Raw genomic sequence first — 18,012 nt, forward strand, 5'->3', positions numbered from 1 at the left:
TAAGTACAAGCAGGACTACCTATGCAGGGTTACAATGAAAATCTGCAGGATAGGTGTTCCTTGAGGACTGGGTTTGGGGAACGCTGATGTACACAATGCTGTCCTGCATTAGTAATGCAGAGGTGAACTCCCCTCACAACTTGAATGTTATGAAATCAAACAAAATGTTTTCCAGGTCATGCCTCATATCCCCCTCTTGCTGAAAAGAGTAAAGCTTAAACTGATGAGGCACCCTAAAAGAGGCAACCATGCAGCAGTTTTGTATACCAAAACTCAAGACTTGCACCCGATTGAGGACAATATGCATCTGTTATTGGATTTAGGAGGACATCTTTTACCCTTAGAAGGTCCCTGTATACTCAACAGTTAAGCCTTACCGTTGAAAAACATCATATTAGTGTATTTGTAACTGTGCCTGTGTTGATATTAATAACTTGGCAGAGTGGCTGATAAGGCACTGTCAGCCTCCATTTCGCTTTCAGAACTACGCCTTTGGCTGTAGGACCTCTGTGTGTGCTGCCTTCAGCTCCTCTGGGTCCACCATTTGCTGCCATCTTGCCTCTCAGCACTACCAGCCATTTATGGCAATGATTCTCTAAGCCCCTTTGGTTATGGGAACCCATCAGGAAGTGATCTCACTACCCAAACCCTGAGACGAACAAGAGCCAGCTTTTCCATCTGCTCTGATCCTCTTTGGGATTTTTTTTTCTTCTTTCAGTTGCTACCAGCAGCACTTTTGCTGGAAAAAACATTGTAGACAAACATTATTGAATGGCTCCTTTTCTTAAGTTCCTTCATTTCACCTATCCCAACCTTAACCAGACCCAAAGATCTTTTTTTTTTCAAAGAGTGTGTGTGTTGGGGGGGGGGCTTTTCTTTCCAGTCTTGAGAGGTGATTATAAGGCTGTCATAAAGGTGGTAATATATCCATCATTCCCTTATTCCTTACTTACTCGCTACAAAAGCTACTTTGATCTTTTCAAGCACTCTCGAATAGAAACTGTTACAGGTTCTCTTGTCTCATGCCCAAGACAAGACACGCCCACATTCTTAGTGCATTAAAATTTAACTGGCTGTCAGCAAAACTTGAACTTGAATTCAAGAATGCATGCACATGCATGACCATGTAGAGGCACACACACACACACACACACACACACACACACACACACACACACACACACACACATACACGGGGTAAGGTACTCTCTTTCTTTCAGGACGATACATTTTAATAAGTACCATGGGTGCAGGATGAGCCCATGTGGGCTGCGCGTTCTGCTCCATAAACCTCCATGGAAACCACTGTGTGTTTTAATGTGCCCTGTGTACCAGTGCTAGACAGGTGGGGTCTGTTGCATTTGGGAAGTTCAGAGCCAGCTAAACTTGGTAATCGCTGAAAAGTGTGACACACATTTGCTTCCACAGCTTTCCTGTGATTCCCGAGTGAAGTCCTACTGCTACTTGCATATTCTAATGGATCCTCTAACGGCCTTCCAGTACTCCAGGGAGATTAAAATAAATGCAGAGATATGTTTCATATGACCCACGGGTAGACGGTGCTGCCAGGACATCTGCCTGACAGCCACCGCACACCATTATAACTCAATTAGTGATGACACACCCTCCACGAGTCACACGCTGATACTGACATATCTCAGAGGTTGCTCACGTGGACACACACGCCACTACACCTTCACACGCCCACACACACACACACACACACACGGTGATTCATCATTTTTCAATTTTGTTTTTGGCGGTTCTGTTGTATATCTTTTAAACAATGTACAAATGAAATTACGGTTTAATCGAGGTAGGCCAAAAGGTGGCGGCATGCACACCCTTAGATGTTAGAAATAACCGCCGTGCAAAAAGAGGGGCGGACTCTGGAGGAGCATTAGAAAGAGGGACTGGGGAGAGAATGTGGAGGGGGGGTGAGAAGAAAAGAGAGAGGAGGAGAAGAGAAAGCCTGGGACGTGTAGAAATGGGCAGACGGTGCGTTTATCGTGCGTTCACCACTGAGGGGTGTCCGAGCTATCTGGTGCTCAGCAAGTAAGACCCTTCTCTCTTTCTGTCCGTCTGTCTCTCTCTTTGTATCCGGCTATGTAGTGCGCGTGTGCGTGCGTGTGTACCACGTTTAACTACACTTGTGGTGTGTGTGTGTGTGGGCGCGCGGGCGCGCCACTTTTCATTTTGGTTTTTCCGTCTAGATTTCCTATCTTTATCCCCATCCGTCACTTTCTTCGTCTCACGATTTCATTCTCTCTCTCTCTCTCTCTCTCTCTCTCTCTCTCTCTCTCTCTCTCTCTCTCTCTCTCTCTCTCTCTCTCTCTCTCTTTCTCTCTCTCTCTCTCTCTCTCTCTCTCTCGCTCTCTCTCTACCTCCCCGTCTCCCGGTTGTCCTCGCCGTCTCGGTGATCGCAGACGGACTGCGGAGGAGTTTCATCGGACCTCCCGGCAGATGTGCGGTCTTCCACTGTATACGGCAGCATGATGCCCCCATGACCGAAAGTACACTCGCCAGTAAGTACAGCCCTGAGCCCCGTTAACCATTAATAGAAACGACCGCTCTTGAAAGTCTGCCCCGCTGACGACTCGCCGTGGTGTACTTTGGCTCAGAAAACTGTAACGATGTAGCCGCATATATTTTTAAATATATATATATGTAAACTACTAATAAGACACGTTAGTCCCTAGCAGTTTACATATATATATGGCTTCTTATATACAGCGTTGGGAGACTCAGCTGAGATTAAAGGTAAAACATAGAGGTTTTACCATTATGCAGACTGTGCCATGCTCAAGAGAGAACTGTGTGACTTTAATGGCGTATATAATGGGGGGTAATTGCGTTTTCTCCACCTTACAGCGTGTCCTACTGTGCTGCCAGCTCCGAGGAAGTGTTTTCACTAACAATATTTCTTAAGCATGTGTGGCGGTCAGAGGACATTTCCAACCCAGGTGTGCTTTTGTGTTCACTCTGACATGGCCTCTGGGCTCTGCGGGTGAATATGAAGCTTTGTGTGTATGTTTACTGACTGAAACCTCAAGCACAAATAGTAGATTGAAGAAATTTGGCCTACACATGATCTATTTGTGTTCACTTGGACAGCATTTTGCCTCGTCAGACTAATCTGACACAAGTGACAGTCTGTGATTACACAACTGTCCCTTGACATGTTTGTGGGTCAGCTGCTGAATTATGATTTATTCATATTATTTCTGGCATGTTGGGCAGTTTACAGAGAGAGGGAGACAGGTGACAGAAAGCATAGTAAGACAGTCAGAGGTCAAACTCGCAACTGGCGTGGGCACATGACAAGCACCTCAATCTGCTGAGCCGCCGGCAGGACCACCAGACAATGTGTCATACCGGCTTGTAGTGCGAGCCAACTCTGTGGTCCCACATGTTAAGCCGTGACCAGAGAAAGGGATGAGCTGAGGAGGGAGAGAGAAATTGTAAATGCATAGGGGATATCGAGAAGGAGAGGGAGAGGAAGAAAGGGAGTGAAACTGAGGGAGAGAGAGAGAGAAGGGAAGGATTAGGGTGGGCTCTTGCGGCTGCGTGTGGAACATGATGTCAGAGGAATGCGTTGCGGCTCTCCTTTAACAGGCCAAAGCTGTCTGGGGCAGCAGCCACCAAGCTCTCTCTCTCTCTCTCTCTCTCTCTCCCTCACACACACACATAAAGCTTCTCAAACCCTCTGTTTCAGTCTCTTACACAGTCATAAATAGACATATTCGCTCCCTCCCTCACACTTTGTTTCTGTCTTTCTCTCACTCACTATCTTTGTCCGTTCTTTCTTTCTCTCTCTCTCAAACACACACACACAAACATAGTATCGCTGCCTCTAAATCGCACAGATGCACTCACTCCTTCCCTCACACATAAACAAAACAAACTCTCCTACCTCTCTCTCTCTCCACCTCTCTCTCTCTCTCTCTCTCTCTCTCTCTCTCTCTCTCTCTCTCTCTCCACCTCTCTCTTCCTTCCAGCATCCGGTCGTGCAGCTGGGGTTTGTTGCAGGGATTAGAGCAACAACAGCAAAAAAACGAAGAGAAAGAAATGAAAAGCAAGACAGACAGACTGCCAAAGAGGCATTGGGAGACAGTGGAATAGAGGTGGAGAAGGCCAGAAAAGAGAGAAAGAGAGACACAGGGTGGGGTGGGGGTGTTTGGAAGCAGAGGGAAGAAAAAGAGGCATGGAGGGGGAAAGAGAGCTAAAGAAAGAGGAAAGCAAAGTGAGAGAGAGAGAGATGTTGCAGTAGGCAGGAAGGAGACAGAGGCAGAGGAACAGCTGGAGAGAGGATGACTAATATTAGCAGTGAGGTAAGAGAGACAGAGCGACAGAGGTATGGCGGGGGTGGTGTGGTGGTGATGGTGTGTGTGTGGGGGGGCAGTGGCCACTGTAAACCAACTGTGCTAATGCGCAGACAAAAATTATTTATAGGGCAGTTTTTTACACCTTTGATAACAAGTCAGTGTTACAGTACTGAACAGAGAACTTCCTACAGAGCAACCACAGCACGAGGCAGTACATCACTAACTCCTATATACAGGAGCAAAATGCATGTGTGCCTGTGTGTGTGTGTGTGTGTGTGTGTGTGTGTGTGTGTGTGTGTGTGTGTGTGTGTGTGTGTGTGTGTGTGTGTGTGTGTGTGCGTGTGTGCGTGTGTGTGTGAATTTGCATGTGCATTGGCTTGCATAGTTTAGCAAACTCACAGAGGCCTCATTTGTGAAATATTGTTACAAAATCCAAGACAAAGATGTGTTTCATAATTTATGAAAAATATGCAAATAAATATAGCTTATTGTCACATTAACTGGCTACAATAAGATTGTTTTTTTATGGATAAATCAAAAACTTCTACTATTTTCTTTTTCTTTGGTCATTTTGTGTGTTTTATTACATTTTTGAAATGATCTAATGGCAATATCATAGATCACAAAATAAAGTGAAGTAACAGATTTATAAATGAGGACATTGGTCACAAACAGGCTGTGGAGGAATGGAGAAGCTTTCTGTCAACACACAGAGTGACAAAAGGACGTGCAGTAAATGCACACAAATAAAAACAGAATCAATAAATTGATCGTAGCATTTTAAATATTGCCTCAGTCAAGGCATACTGTTTAAATCAGTTTAATGTGTCTGACAGTGTTTAGTTTGAAACCACCATGTAACCCAATGTGCAGCACATTTTATTGGCCTATAGCTTTGAAACCTTATTTCAGTAAAAAACATCTTATTCGGGGTGTAAATTCGGATATTTTTAAAAATGTTGTTCAGTTAATCTGCTCCAAACAGAAACAAATTGATGTTGTATGAAATGGGCACAATTTGTGATGATCCTCACTTCACATATTTTCATATATATACAGTGCTGCTTGAAAGTTTGTGAACCCTCCAGACATGGTCACTGTTTTTGTAAAAAACATTAAAATAAGCTTATTACACATACATCCAAATCCCAATTTGTAAAGCACACCTTCCAAATAATGGACACACACACAAAAAGAGATATATTGTCATTATTTAATTCAACAAAGGTGGCTTATTTCACAAAAACTGAAAATTTAACATGTGCAAAAGTATGTGAACCCTTGTATTAGTAGCTTGTGGCTCCTTTTGCAGCCATTACTTCAACCAAACGTCTTCTGTAACCACTAACAAGTCTCTCGCATCTGCTTATGGGGATTTTTGCCCACTCCTCTTTGCAGAACTCAGCCAATTGAGAGAGGTTGGAGGGACATCTGGTATGTACCAACTTCTTCAGGTCTCGCCACAACATTTCAACTGGATTAAGATCCGGACTTTGACTGGGCCTATCCAGAATATGAATCCTCTTTCTCTGAAGCCATTCCTTTGTAGTTTTGCTGGAATGCTTTGGGTAATTGTCTTATTGCATAATCCATTTTCGTCCCAGCTTCAACTCCCTGGCTGATGGCAGGAGATTCTGGTCAAGAATTTGTTGATATGCCGGAGAATTCATGGTTCCTTTGATAATATGGAGTCGTCCAGGTCCAGAAGCAGAGAAGCAGCCCCAGACCTTCACATTTCCACCACCATGCTTCACTGTTGGGAGGAGGTTCTTTTCTTCATATGCAGTGTTGGCTTTTCTCCAAACTTGTTGGTTTTGATTATGACCAAATAATTCTATTTTGGACTCTTCTGTCCAGAGAATGGACTTCCAGAAGGCCTCTGGTTTGTCCAAGTGCTCTCTGGCAAAGTTGAAATGGGCAGCTTTGTTCTTTTTTGAGAGCAGAGGCTTCCTTCTAGCAACCCTCCCATGAATGTCATGGCTATTCAATTTCCGTCTGATTGTAGACGCATGCGCATTTGTCCCAGATGCTACCAGAGAGGTCTGCAACTCTCTAGAGGTGATGTGTGGGTTGGCCTATACCTGATTTATTATTTTTCTGGTGCTTCTGGGTGATATTTTTGATGGACGTCCACTTCTACGCAGAGTTGCTGTCATGTTGAAGGCCCTGCATTTGTAAATTATGTGTCTTACAGTGGATGGATGGAGCTGGAATCTTTTGGAGATGGTCTTATATCCCTCCCCAGACTGATGGGCTGTCACTACCTTCTTCTTCATGTCCTCGGATATCTCCTTTGCTCTCGGCATTGTTGATTTGTATGGGACCACAGTGGTTTGGTTGGTTTCCTCTGTCTTTTAATTAGTGCAGGCCAAACCCTTTCCCAAGGATGTCTCATTTCATTGGTCTGCTTAAATGATTAATTAAGCACCCAAATATGTTTCACCTCAGTCTGTTACCTGCTTGACTTAATCAATGCAGCTGGGGGTTCACTTACTTTTGCACATACACTAATTCCATGTCTCATGTAGTTTTTGGGCTACTTAAACAAGTCCCACTAAACAAGTACATGCAACTGATAAACATATATCTGACATTTCATACATAAAAACTGGTGATGATAGAATAAGAAAATCATGGTAAAACAACAGAAAAATCTAAACTGCTCAAGGGGTTCACATACTTTCAAGCAGCACTGTATATATGTATGTATATATCAACACGGATACAGGAAAAAAGAATTATTAAATTCTTTTTTCCTGTATCCGTGTTTATATTCCGCCCCTCATTTGTCGAGCACTCACAACACACCATCATTGAAGGTTTCGGAAAAAAAACTACATATATATATATACACACACACACTGATGAGCCAAAACGCTATGACCACTCACAGGTGAACTGAATAACGTCGATCATCTCCAAACAAGGGTGCATGTCAAGGTCTGGGTAGATTAGACAGCAGGCGGACAATCAGTTCTCGTAGTCAACGTGTTGGATGCAGGAGAAATGTGCAGGAGTAAAGACCTAAGTGACTTTGACAAGGGACAAATTGTTATGGCCAGATGACTGGGGGGTCAGAGCATCTCTGAAACGGCAAGGCTTGTCGGGTGCTCCCAGTCAGCAGTGGTGAGTACCTACCAGCAGCGGTATGAGGAGGGACAAACCACAAACTGGTCACAGAGTGTTGGGCGCCCAAGGCTCATAGATGCACGAGGGCAACAAAGGCTATCCCATCTGGTCCAGATGAACAGAAGGTCTACTGTGGCACAAGTCACAGAATTTTTAATGATGGTTATGGGAGGACTGTGTCACAACACACAGTGGATCGCACCCTGCTGCATATGGGGTTGCATAGCAACAGACTGGTCAGTGTCCATGATTACCCCTGTCCACCATTAAACATGCCTGCAATGCAACACGTGAGCATTGAAACTGGACCTTGGAGCAGTGGAAGAAGGTTGCCTGGTCTGATGAGTCCCATTTTCTTCTAGATCACATGGATGATTGTGTGCGTGTGTGCCATTTACCTGGGGAAGTAATGGCACCAGGATGCACTGGGAAGACGACAGGCTGGTAGAGGGGATGTGATGCTCTGGACAATGTTCTGTTGGGAAACCCTGGGTCCGGCCATTCATGTGGACATCAATTTGACACATGCCACCTAACTAAACGTCATTGCAGACCAGGTACACCCCTTCATGACAATGGCACTCCCTGATGACAGTGGTCTCTTTCAGCAGTATAATGTGCTCTGCCACACTGCACACATTGTTCAGGAATGGTTTGAGGAAAGAGTTCAAGGTGTTGCCTTGGCCTCCAAATTCTCCAGATCCCAATCTGATTGAGCATCTGTGGGATGTGCGGGACTGAAAAGTCCAATCCATAGCAGCTTCACCTCGCAACTTACAGGACTTGAAGGATCTACTGCTAATGTTTTGGTACCAGATACCACAGGACACCTTCAGAGGTCTTGTAGAGCCCATGCCTTGGCGGATCAGAGCTGTTTCGGAGGCACACAGAGGACTAACAGCATATCATGCAGGTGGTCATAATGTTTTGTTTCATCAGTGTTTAAATGTTGGTTTATTGGTTTAAATGTTTTTCCCACCTTTCATATTTCCACCCATGTACCCCCCCCCCCATTCTCCTAGAAAGCTGCAAAATCCAGCTACAAATTTGCTATTTTCTCTTCTCACTTAGGTTGTGGCGGAATAGCCCCACCACAACTCATTGTCACATGCATTATCAGGTTGTTACCACCCCATAATAAGACTGTGCATCGCGAGCCACATCTTAATCAATGTACCATGCAATATTTACAATTGAAATGTGTTCATCTCCAGTGTTTGACTTGCCATCAACTTTTCAATCAAAGCTGTGACATACATGCACTTCTCCTGCGCACGGTTGGATGTGGTGCAATTGCTGGTGCATAAAATCTCTTTATCTGCTGGAAACACAGAGAAAAAGAAACCTGTCTTATTGATTTGTTCTTGCAATATTTTTTTCACTGTATTAGAGTCACTGGAATTGGTCTTTTAAAGTTGTTTATGGGCTCATATTAATAAGTTCTGCCTGGAAAGTTGGTTGAAGGGCCTCTTCATTACTTCACTTACACAGAAGAAAAAAAGATGGATTCCATTAATTATCAAACACTAACTTGACTCTTAACAGCCTTGATTTATTTTCTGAAGTTTGTGAGAGTTTTTTTAGCACAAAATTCTCTGCTGAGTGACATAATGTAGTCGACACTGAGTCCTTATTGTGTTTGTCGAAGCTTAATGAAGTGGCTTAGATGAAAAGAAAGCACTACCCGGAGCCCTATCATAAAGGATATTGTTAGAAAAAAAATGTCTTTCAGTGGTTTTATGTGCTTAGAGGAATGAAGCGTGAGGAGTAGGGTTTATTTAGGAATTCATACTGAAATAAAGCACCGCTAAAGAGTCTTTTTTAGATATTCCTAGTAAAGAATATGACATTGATGTTGCGAATGCTGACACAAAGGATGAAAGGTATGTAAGAATGAGAAACGGGGCATCCGGTTAGCGTAGCGGTCCATTCCTTTGCTTACGAACATGGGGATCGCCAATTCGAATCCCCGCGTTACCTCCGGCTTGGTTGGGCATCCCTACAGACACAATTGGCCCTGTCTGCGGGTGGGAAGCTGGATGTGGGTCTGTCCTGGTCGCTGCACTAGCACCTCCTCTGGTCAGTGTGGGTGCCTATTCAGGGGGAGGGGGAATCCTCCCACGCACTATGTCCCCCTGGCGAAACTCCTCACTGTCAAGTGAAAAGAAGCGGCTGGTGACTCCACAGGTATCGGAGGAGGCATGTGGTAGTCTGCAGCCCTCCCCGGATCGGCAGAGGGGGTGGAGCAGCGACCGGCCAATTACAATCGGGGAGAAAAAAGGAGGAGGGGAAGCCAAAGAATGAGAAACAGGACAACAACAAAAAAAAAATTATAAATTGACATTGCAACCAATAAAGGACAGCTAGCTTGCTGTGCTTTTTAATAATAATAATACATTTTATTTGTGGGCGCCTTTCAGAGCACTCAATGACACCTTATAGAACACAGTTTAAAAACAATTTTTTTGGGGATCAAAAGCCCAGTTGAAACATGTCTTTGACTAATCAGATTATACGGCTGAAGCTAACCATTGAAGAGATGGAGAATAAACACTTGAGCAAAAATCTTTACATGGAAATCAGTTTCAGACAATTTAAGTAGAAAATATTCAAGTTAGTTGTTGTTGCAATGAAGAAATGGAAACGGATGATCCGCTGTGGTGACCCCTAACGGGAGCAGCTGAAACTAATAGTAGTAGTAGTATTGATGCAGTGCCTTATGATGTTTTTATGTTAACTGTTTTTAAACAAAGGTTATACGTATGATTTGATGCTAAACTGTGGCTTTGGACTGACTGATTAATTAGTTCATATATTCACTAGGTATAGTAAATGATACTATAGCATACATCTTATACTTGACACAAGGACTGATGATTGAAGCACTCATTAGCCAGTTTTGTGACCATTACCCATGATGTAAACAGGATTCCTTTGTACCAGATCCGCCTTGTGTCTTTTTTTCCAGACAGAGCCTCAGACAACCAGCTACATTTTGTGCTGCCATCTTTCTAATCATAACATCGGAAAGTCCTCTCCCCCTTCAAAGAAATAAATTAAGGGGGGGAACAGTTGACTCTGGAAGTCAAGACTGCCTATTCATCCCATTTTCCCCGTCGTTCCTGAACAGGGGAAAGAAAGAAGGCAGTGTCTGGTTTTTCTTGAATTTTTCAATGTGGCTGGCGGCTGCCTTTTTTTTCTCTTCTTTTTTTTTTACCACAACACCCAAGCTTTTTTTATGGACAGCCATACAGCATCCGCGGTAGCCTGGGGCCTGGAAGGACCTCTCACTAATAAAGTTGAGTTGCAAAAAAATAAGTAGCTCAATTAAGTGTGTGAGAGCCAGGGCTTGACTGGAAATAAAGAGCTGGATTCAGCTGGCTGTTGGTCTCACGCTGGCCTCCCTATGCTGTAAAAACACAGACGTAAATCTGAGACAGGTTACTACAGGGCACGGAGCGGGAAAGAGAGCGTTTCTTTGTGTTTCTCTTGGTCTTTTAAGGGAAAGTAAAGGGAATCCGAGGATGGAGTCCTAGAGGACAGCAGAAAGAGCATGGAGCTTTGATTTGTGCTACGTAAAATTTGCCAAATAACAAATCAAAAACATCTCAAACATATTACAACTGCACTTCAGTTCCCTATCTTTATTAATAATGCATGTGTTAATATAATTTCTCTCTTAACTGTCCACAGGTTCAGCGGTCCTCACACACTCCAGTATCTACAGTTGGTGAAGATGTAGTCTTTTTGGCTGCTGTGGAGATGTCTCTAAACAGGATCTCCTCTGCCCTGTTCCTGTCCTTAATGTGGCTGCTATTCCTCCCATTCCCCATTGCCCCGGTGCCAGATTCCAGCCCAACTCCCACCTCTGCTGCTGCGGCTGCTTCCTCCCAAACAGCCAATACCACGCTCCTCTTCGACAGCGGCCTTCCAGGCAGCAGCCTGCGAAATTGCAGTTGCTCTACCCATGTCCGGGACTGTGACGAAGCTCTAGCAAACCTACTGTGCAACTGTCACACCGTCCCGCGCTCCGCCCTGCCACCTGCTGGACTGAGGGAGTCCGAAAGACTGACTGTCTGGTTCAGGGATCCCTGGGTCCTCCAGGAGCTGCTCAACAGGAGCACAGTTGGCCATCTGCACCTGTCTTTTTGTGGAGAAAACCTGTTGGACACTCAGTACCTGGCTCTTTTTGGACTAAGGACACTAAGGATCTACAGTGCAACTCCAGGAGCCCCACATGCCAGTCAGGAGATTACAGTTTCTCCAGTGGCAGGGGGTATGGCCGATGAAATGCCCTTTTCCACATACCCCCTTGATCTTGAGCCCCTCTCTCCCTCCTCCATACCTTCCTCCTCCATAACTTCCTCCTCCGTTCTGCACGTAACATTTCTGGATGTAGCACTGCTGAATGGACTCTCTGCCCTCAAGGCATACAGTGTAGTGGGACCGGCGGTGCCCACTCTCCCCCAACAGTTCCCCAATCTGCCCCTACCCTTTCCACTGCCTCTCTCAGCCCCTCCTGATGGAACTACGGACACCAGTGACCAGACCCCAGAGCATCAGCAGAGATGTGTTCTTACCTTCATCTACTAACAGAAATGCCATTTTTGGGAATGTTACCAAACATAGATGGGCACACGAGAGTTATTCACTATGCCGGTGGAAAACTTCTCGACATAAAGGAACCATTTCGCTACTGATGTTTTCTGCATGGAATGCAACTTTCAGTTTGATTCAGTAGTGAATGTGATATTAATGGAAATAGGGAGTGTTTGATATGCTGGCCCACCTGTGGCTCTGAACACCGTGATTTATGGAGACGATATCTTTCTCAGGTACTTGGATTTTCTTTTGAAGATTTGTTGAATTTGTACTTTTTTACATGTTTGCTTGCATGCTGCAGTCCTGCTGCACCCCTCCTCCGCCCCCTGGAGGAATCCTCTGGAAAAACAAACTGTCAGGAATGCAAGTCAAAGTTAATCATGCATCATTATTGCACGTCAAGTCCTCACAGGACCGATAAAAGACCCATAGTGTAACAAACAATGCTATACTAACCAGAGTTTGTACCAACAATGACAGACATATGTGGACTGATGTCCCCTTTATCAGGACAATGCTTCAGGTACAGCTGTCCTTGGGTTACTCTGCTGGAACCAATGCACACAAAGGGGCATGTAGTGAAATGCATTAACTACATTTACATGGGCAGATTATTACATATCCTGGCTTACACTGTGGTCAACATCATGTTCAGAGTAACCAGTTAGTGTGTCACCATATTCTTATCATAAATATTTCTGCACACATGAAACACATAAATATCCTGAAATCGCATTGGAGACAGAACATAAACTAAGTGCAAAAAAAAACTCCAACATTTTAAGGGGTTAAGATATCAAAATATGAAAACATATTTGTCTCTAAAAATTGACTTGAGAGCTCGTTCTAGCTATAATAAATGGGATATGCAATTGCATGGTCAAGCAAACGTATGGAATACTTGACGGCATTGAATGGCATTAGAATATAATTGTGCTTACAAATGCTGCTTAATGTGCACAGGCAACCACCCATTCACCAGATGCTATGTCACTGTCTTTGGTTACACTTGTCATTTTGACTTGACATTTGAAAACTCGTTCAAAAGACGAGATTACTTCATTGTACAAACTGAGTGTGAATTGTTGTTGCAGTGTGATCAGACTACACTGAATCTAGATTGCAGTGCAAACCTGACTTCCTAGTGTCCTGAAGATCTCATAGTCTACTACTGCTACTACTACTACTTTCGGTTGCTCCTTTCAGGGGTTGCCACAGCGGATCATCCATTTCCATCTCGTCCTGTCCTCTGCATCTCCTTCTGTCACACCAGCCACCTGCATGTTCTCTGCCACCACATCCATAAATCTCCTCTTTGGCCTTCCTCTTTTCCTCTTCCTTGGCAGTTCCATATTCAGCATCCTTCTCCCAATATACCCAGAATCTCTCCTCCACACATGTCCAAACCATCTCAATCTTGCCTCTTTTGCTTTGTCTCCAAACTGTCCAATCTGAACTGCCCCTCTTATATACTCATTCCTAATCCTGTCCTTTGTCACTCCCAATGAAAATCTTAGCATCTCCACCTCTGCCACCTCCTGAAGATCTCACAGTAATGTGAGTAAAATCTTCATTAATGTTTTATGGCATTATTACATAGTAATGAAATTGTAGTGAAATGACAAGTGTAACCTTGGCTGTGGCTATTCAGCTGACATGAACTATCATCTGCTAGAACAACATCACATTCGACATCTAGTCATGTGAACAGCATGACTGTGCTCTGAAAAAAAGGACAAGATGTTCCAGATCACATCCACAGCTGCCAAATATGAGTTTGCTTTTTATCCGCAACGCCCATCCAGGTGTTGTCAGATAGATCAGGAAAAACAGGGTTTCATAGGGATAAGAGAAGCTGTTCTTGAACTGGAGAATCTGAATTCAAGCTTTCCTGAAAAGCTTACGGCTATCCTGCTTTAGTGTCCTTTAGCAAGACACTGACTCTACCAGCCCCTTGGGCACTTTGTAGCTGACCCTGTGCAGCTGGTATTTATGGACATGATTATTATCTGGGGCGCGGTGTGTTCCCGAGATTTGAACTAAGTAATATTATTGCGTATCTGGGAGTGACCTTTGCAGAGACCTATAACTTTATTTTGCTGCTTCATAGAGGATATTTAAAAGACAAACAAAACAAAACTGTCCTAACAGTTCAAATTATCTACTGTCAAGATGTCAAAGACGACTGCCTCTGCAAAATGCACAGAGGGATGAGTTAATATAAGCTGCAAGGAAAACAGGGGGCAGGCAGACAGATAGGGAATGCCAGAAAGACAAGGACTGGATTGGTCTGCAGTGTTATAAGATGACGTTGATGCTCAGTAGGGCCACTGCTTTGGAGGCTGAGATCTGCAGCAGCGGTTTTCCAGCTGCTCTGTTCACACAGCCTTATTGAGAGCAGATGGCCTAATAAAACATGTTGTTTTGAAATTGGTTAAAATGGATGCCCGGCACATGCGGGCCCAAAACTTAGGATCCTCTCTTACCAGCCAATAAATCTCACTCTCCTTGAATCAAAACAGCAGATTCCAATTCTGTGTTGTATTGTAGACATTAACCCACTTAAAGCCAGACTTGGTAGGGCTCTGTGAGGGGAATAAAAGTAAGTGAAATACAATATGATCAGACATACGGTGGAAGTGATTAATTTCACTTCCATTTATTTTCTATACTGTCGCAGAAATACTGGATTCCTATGAGCGTAACCTAAACTTAATCACATAATTTCACAACATAAAAGTTGATGAAGCTTCTAAATAGGTTATTTTTTTCTTCCGTGTTGCTGAAATGGCATGCTTGCTGTCAGATGAGAATCCAGTTCGGAGACAATCAGAAAGTAGTCTTTAGAGGTGCTGGACAGATGGACTGCAGAAAAACTTATTAGAACTGCCATAACTCCCTCCCCTCCTCCTCACCCCCCCCTTGCTTTTCCTGTCTTGTTCCAACTCACATCCTGAGAGAGAAAGAGACATTGTTATAGTTGCTCTCACAAACACTTTCAGCAGCCAACACTCCTGTTCTGCAGAACATTGAAGGACTGGGCAGGGCAGGGCCTGAATGTGTGTGTGTGTGTGTGTGTGTGTGTGTGTGTGTGTGTGTGTGTGTGTGTGTGTGTGTGTGTGTGTGTGTGTGTGAGCTTGCACTTTTCCTTCTTACCTCACAAATCACTCTCACTTTTTTGTGAGTGTGATTTTGTTGTACGCTGAAGTTAATTTGCTCCGTATGACAGAATACATCCCTGCTGTACTGCAGCATATGGGCTCACTAAGAGTGACCAGGCAAAGCCCAATTATTGTTTTACTCCTTTTATTCCTTGCTCTCCGGTGATGTTTTCCTCATGAAAACAATCCACTAGAGAACGAGAATGAGAAGTTACACAACTTATGTTGTAATACAACAATAAACAGCCGTGTCCAATTAATTTAATTTCCAGGTGCACAGATGTTCGACTGTGCAGACCGTCTATTGTTAGCTTTTTTTTCTCCATTTTTGCACTCTGTACAAAATACATACTATTGCTTCAATCCATTCACTCCCTTGACCTTTGATAGTCATTAAATACCCAGATAAATTTAGATTCTCACATTATTCTTTCTAAATATTCTTTGACACTCTCCATTTTTCTACTTTTAGAATGTAACATTATGCCTTTTGTGTGTGTGTTTTGTTTTTGTTTTTTTGTAAATGTACACATCCCTTAATTAAAACCCTTGCAGTGCAAGCTTGCCAACCAATAATCTTTACTACCTTTCATGAGATGTCTGTGCCACAGAGCTCAACATACAGTCACACAAGCTGCGCTAAGACTGACACACAGCATGTAGATCTCACTTTGTTGTTTTTTTCCTTTTTCAATTTGGTAGATTTTGCACTCTTGTGGTGGGTTGTCCAGTCTTACACTGAAGGCACTGTTTGGTTTCTGATTAATATCATCGTTTTTAAAGTTTTTGATTTCCTTTTTTTTAACCCCCCCCCCTCCCTTTTCTCCCTCAATTGTACCCGTCCAATTACCATCCCGGTCGCTGCTGCACCCCCTCTGCCGATCCGGGGAGGGCTGCAGACTACCACATGCCTCCTCCGATACATGTGGAGTCACCAGCTGCTTCTTTTCACCTGACAGTGAGGAGTTTCACCAGGGGGACGTAGCACGTGGGAGGATCACGCTATTCCCTCCAGTTCCCCCTCCCCCCTGAACAGGCACCCCAACTGACCAGAGGAGGCGATAGTGCAGTGACCAGGACACATACCCACGTCCGACTTCCCACCCACAGACATGGGCAACTGTGTCTGTAGGGACGCCCGACCAAGCCGGAGATAACACGGGAATTCAAACCGACAACCCCTGTGTTGGTAGGCAACGGAATAGACCACCATGCCACCCGGATTTCTGTATACCACATTGTACCCTTTGATACCAGTTCTCAAGCGAGATCTATTTGTGCAACAGGGTGAATTATTTTCTGTGCAAATCAACCTCGATGCCAAAAATTACCTGGAAGTAACGTTCTTCAATCTCTGTCGTTTCTCATTTTCCATCGTTCTGTTATTTCCAGCAGTAACTCCGACACAAACTCTGCTCACTGGGGCTTTCAGCAGCCAACAGTCTACCATTTGTCATTCCTATCTGGTGAGCTTGATGATCACACACCTCTGCAGGCCGCCTCTAATGGGTTCAGAAAGGACATTTAGAAGAATAAAAAAAGCCTTAAGATTTAAAATAATACTCCCATCACCACATAGTCCACAGGCTTAAAATGTCTGGAACATTTTTCCGTGGAAAATGAGCTCACTTGATGTTTTTTGATCTTGAGACTGCTCTCGGGTGTTTGTGTCCGAATGTCCCTCTTAACTTTCTCTTTGTTTTGATATCCTCATTACAGCACCTTAATTACCTGTGTCAGGGAATGTAATTAATCGAAAAGTTTGATGCCAATTGCTATGGATATAGACAACCCAAGCTTATGTGTCTTAAGATGATCTGTACAAATTGTGGTCTGAATATTGATGTCATGCAACATGTGTGATGAGTCATCAAAAAAAAAAATATGTGATGTTTTTGGAACGGATTGTGTATTTCGAAATGGCTTGGCAGTTTATGTTTGTATATAATTTGGTTTGTTGGAGCAGATTGTTCTGATTAAGTTTTTTTTTTCCGGTTTACCGTAAAAGTGACAGTGTGGATTATTTTTTTGGTTCACAGACTTTGTGCTCATCTATATTCTGTGATAATAAAGAAAAGCAATGCCATCAGTGTGTTGTGTGTGACATATTTTGATGTTGCGTATAATGAACACTTCTAAAATAAAGCACATTTGGAGGCGCAGCTTTATAATTTCATTATTTTCGGGCACTAGTCCCTAAAATTAAACACCAGTACTTATCTTTTTAAACACTGATCGCTATTTTAAAGTCACTAGTTGCTAAAAAAAACAAAAAAACAAATGCTAGTCATATTAAAGTAAGTCACTAATTTTATTATGATTAGTCACTTTTCTCTTTTGCATGTAACAAGTCAATGAACACGAGTTCTTTTATTGCATTTACTAGCAACTATCTTTAAAAACACACCAAGGTCATTATAGCACTATAGTATTATAGGAGTATTGTTTGGGGTTTTTTAGCAACAAGTAACTTCACTATAGCAACTATCCATCAGCAGAACGGCTTATCCTGTTCTCAGGGATGCTGGAGCCTATTCCAGCAGTCACTGGGCGGCAGCTGGGGAGACACCCTGGATAGGCCAGCAGGCCATCACAGGGCCAACATACACAAACACACACGCACGCACTCATACCTAGGGACAATTTTGTATGGTCAATTTACCTGACTTTCATGTCTTTGGACTGAGGGAGGAAACCAGAGCCCCCGGAGGAATCCCACACAGAGAACATGCAAATTCCACATAGAGGACGACCCGGGATGACCCACCAAGGCTGGACTACCCCAGGGCTCGAAC

General features: G+C 43.7%; 1 protein-coding gene across 2 annotated transcripts; it reads left to right on the forward strand.

Moving 5' to 3' along the window:
- The first annotated feature begins 1,942 nt into the window (after positions 1-1,942).
- LOC130121184 (uncharacterized protein C21orf62-like) lies at positions 1,943-17,373 on the forward strand. 2 transcript variants are annotated; one of them, XM_056290050.1, is made up of 4 exons: positions 1,943-2,055; positions 2,427-2,525; positions 11,148-12,289; positions 16,117-17,373. In XM_056290050.1, exon 3 carries the CDS (start codon positions 11,217-11,219, stop codon positions 12,045-12,047), a length of 831 nt encoding a protein of 276 aa, XP_056146025.1. In that variant the 5' UTR covers positions 1,943-2,055; positions 2,427-2,525; positions 11,148-11,216; the 3' UTR covers positions 12,048-12,289; positions 16,117-17,373. The 2 variants fall into 2 exon arrangements, with proteins under 2 accessions (XP_056146025.1, XP_056146026.1); XM_056290051.1 differs by having other exon boundaries at positions 16,610-17,373.
- Positions 17,374-18,012: the final 639 nt, after the last annotated feature.

The sequence above is a fragment of the Lampris incognitus genome, chromosome 11 (genome assembly GCF_029633865.1).
Source record: "Lampris incognitus isolate fLamInc1 chromosome 11, fLamInc1.hap2, whole genome shotgun sequence".
Classification (NCBI taxonomy): Eukaryota; Metazoa; Chordata; class Actinopteri; order Lampriformes; family Lampridae; genus Lampris; species Lampris incognitus.

What these genes read in the sequence shown, in the direction of transcription:
- LOC130121184 (XM_056290050.1), top strand. Translation starts at nt 11,217, where the DNA reads ATGTCTCTAAACAGGATCTCCTCTGCCCTGTTCCTGTCCTTAATGTGG.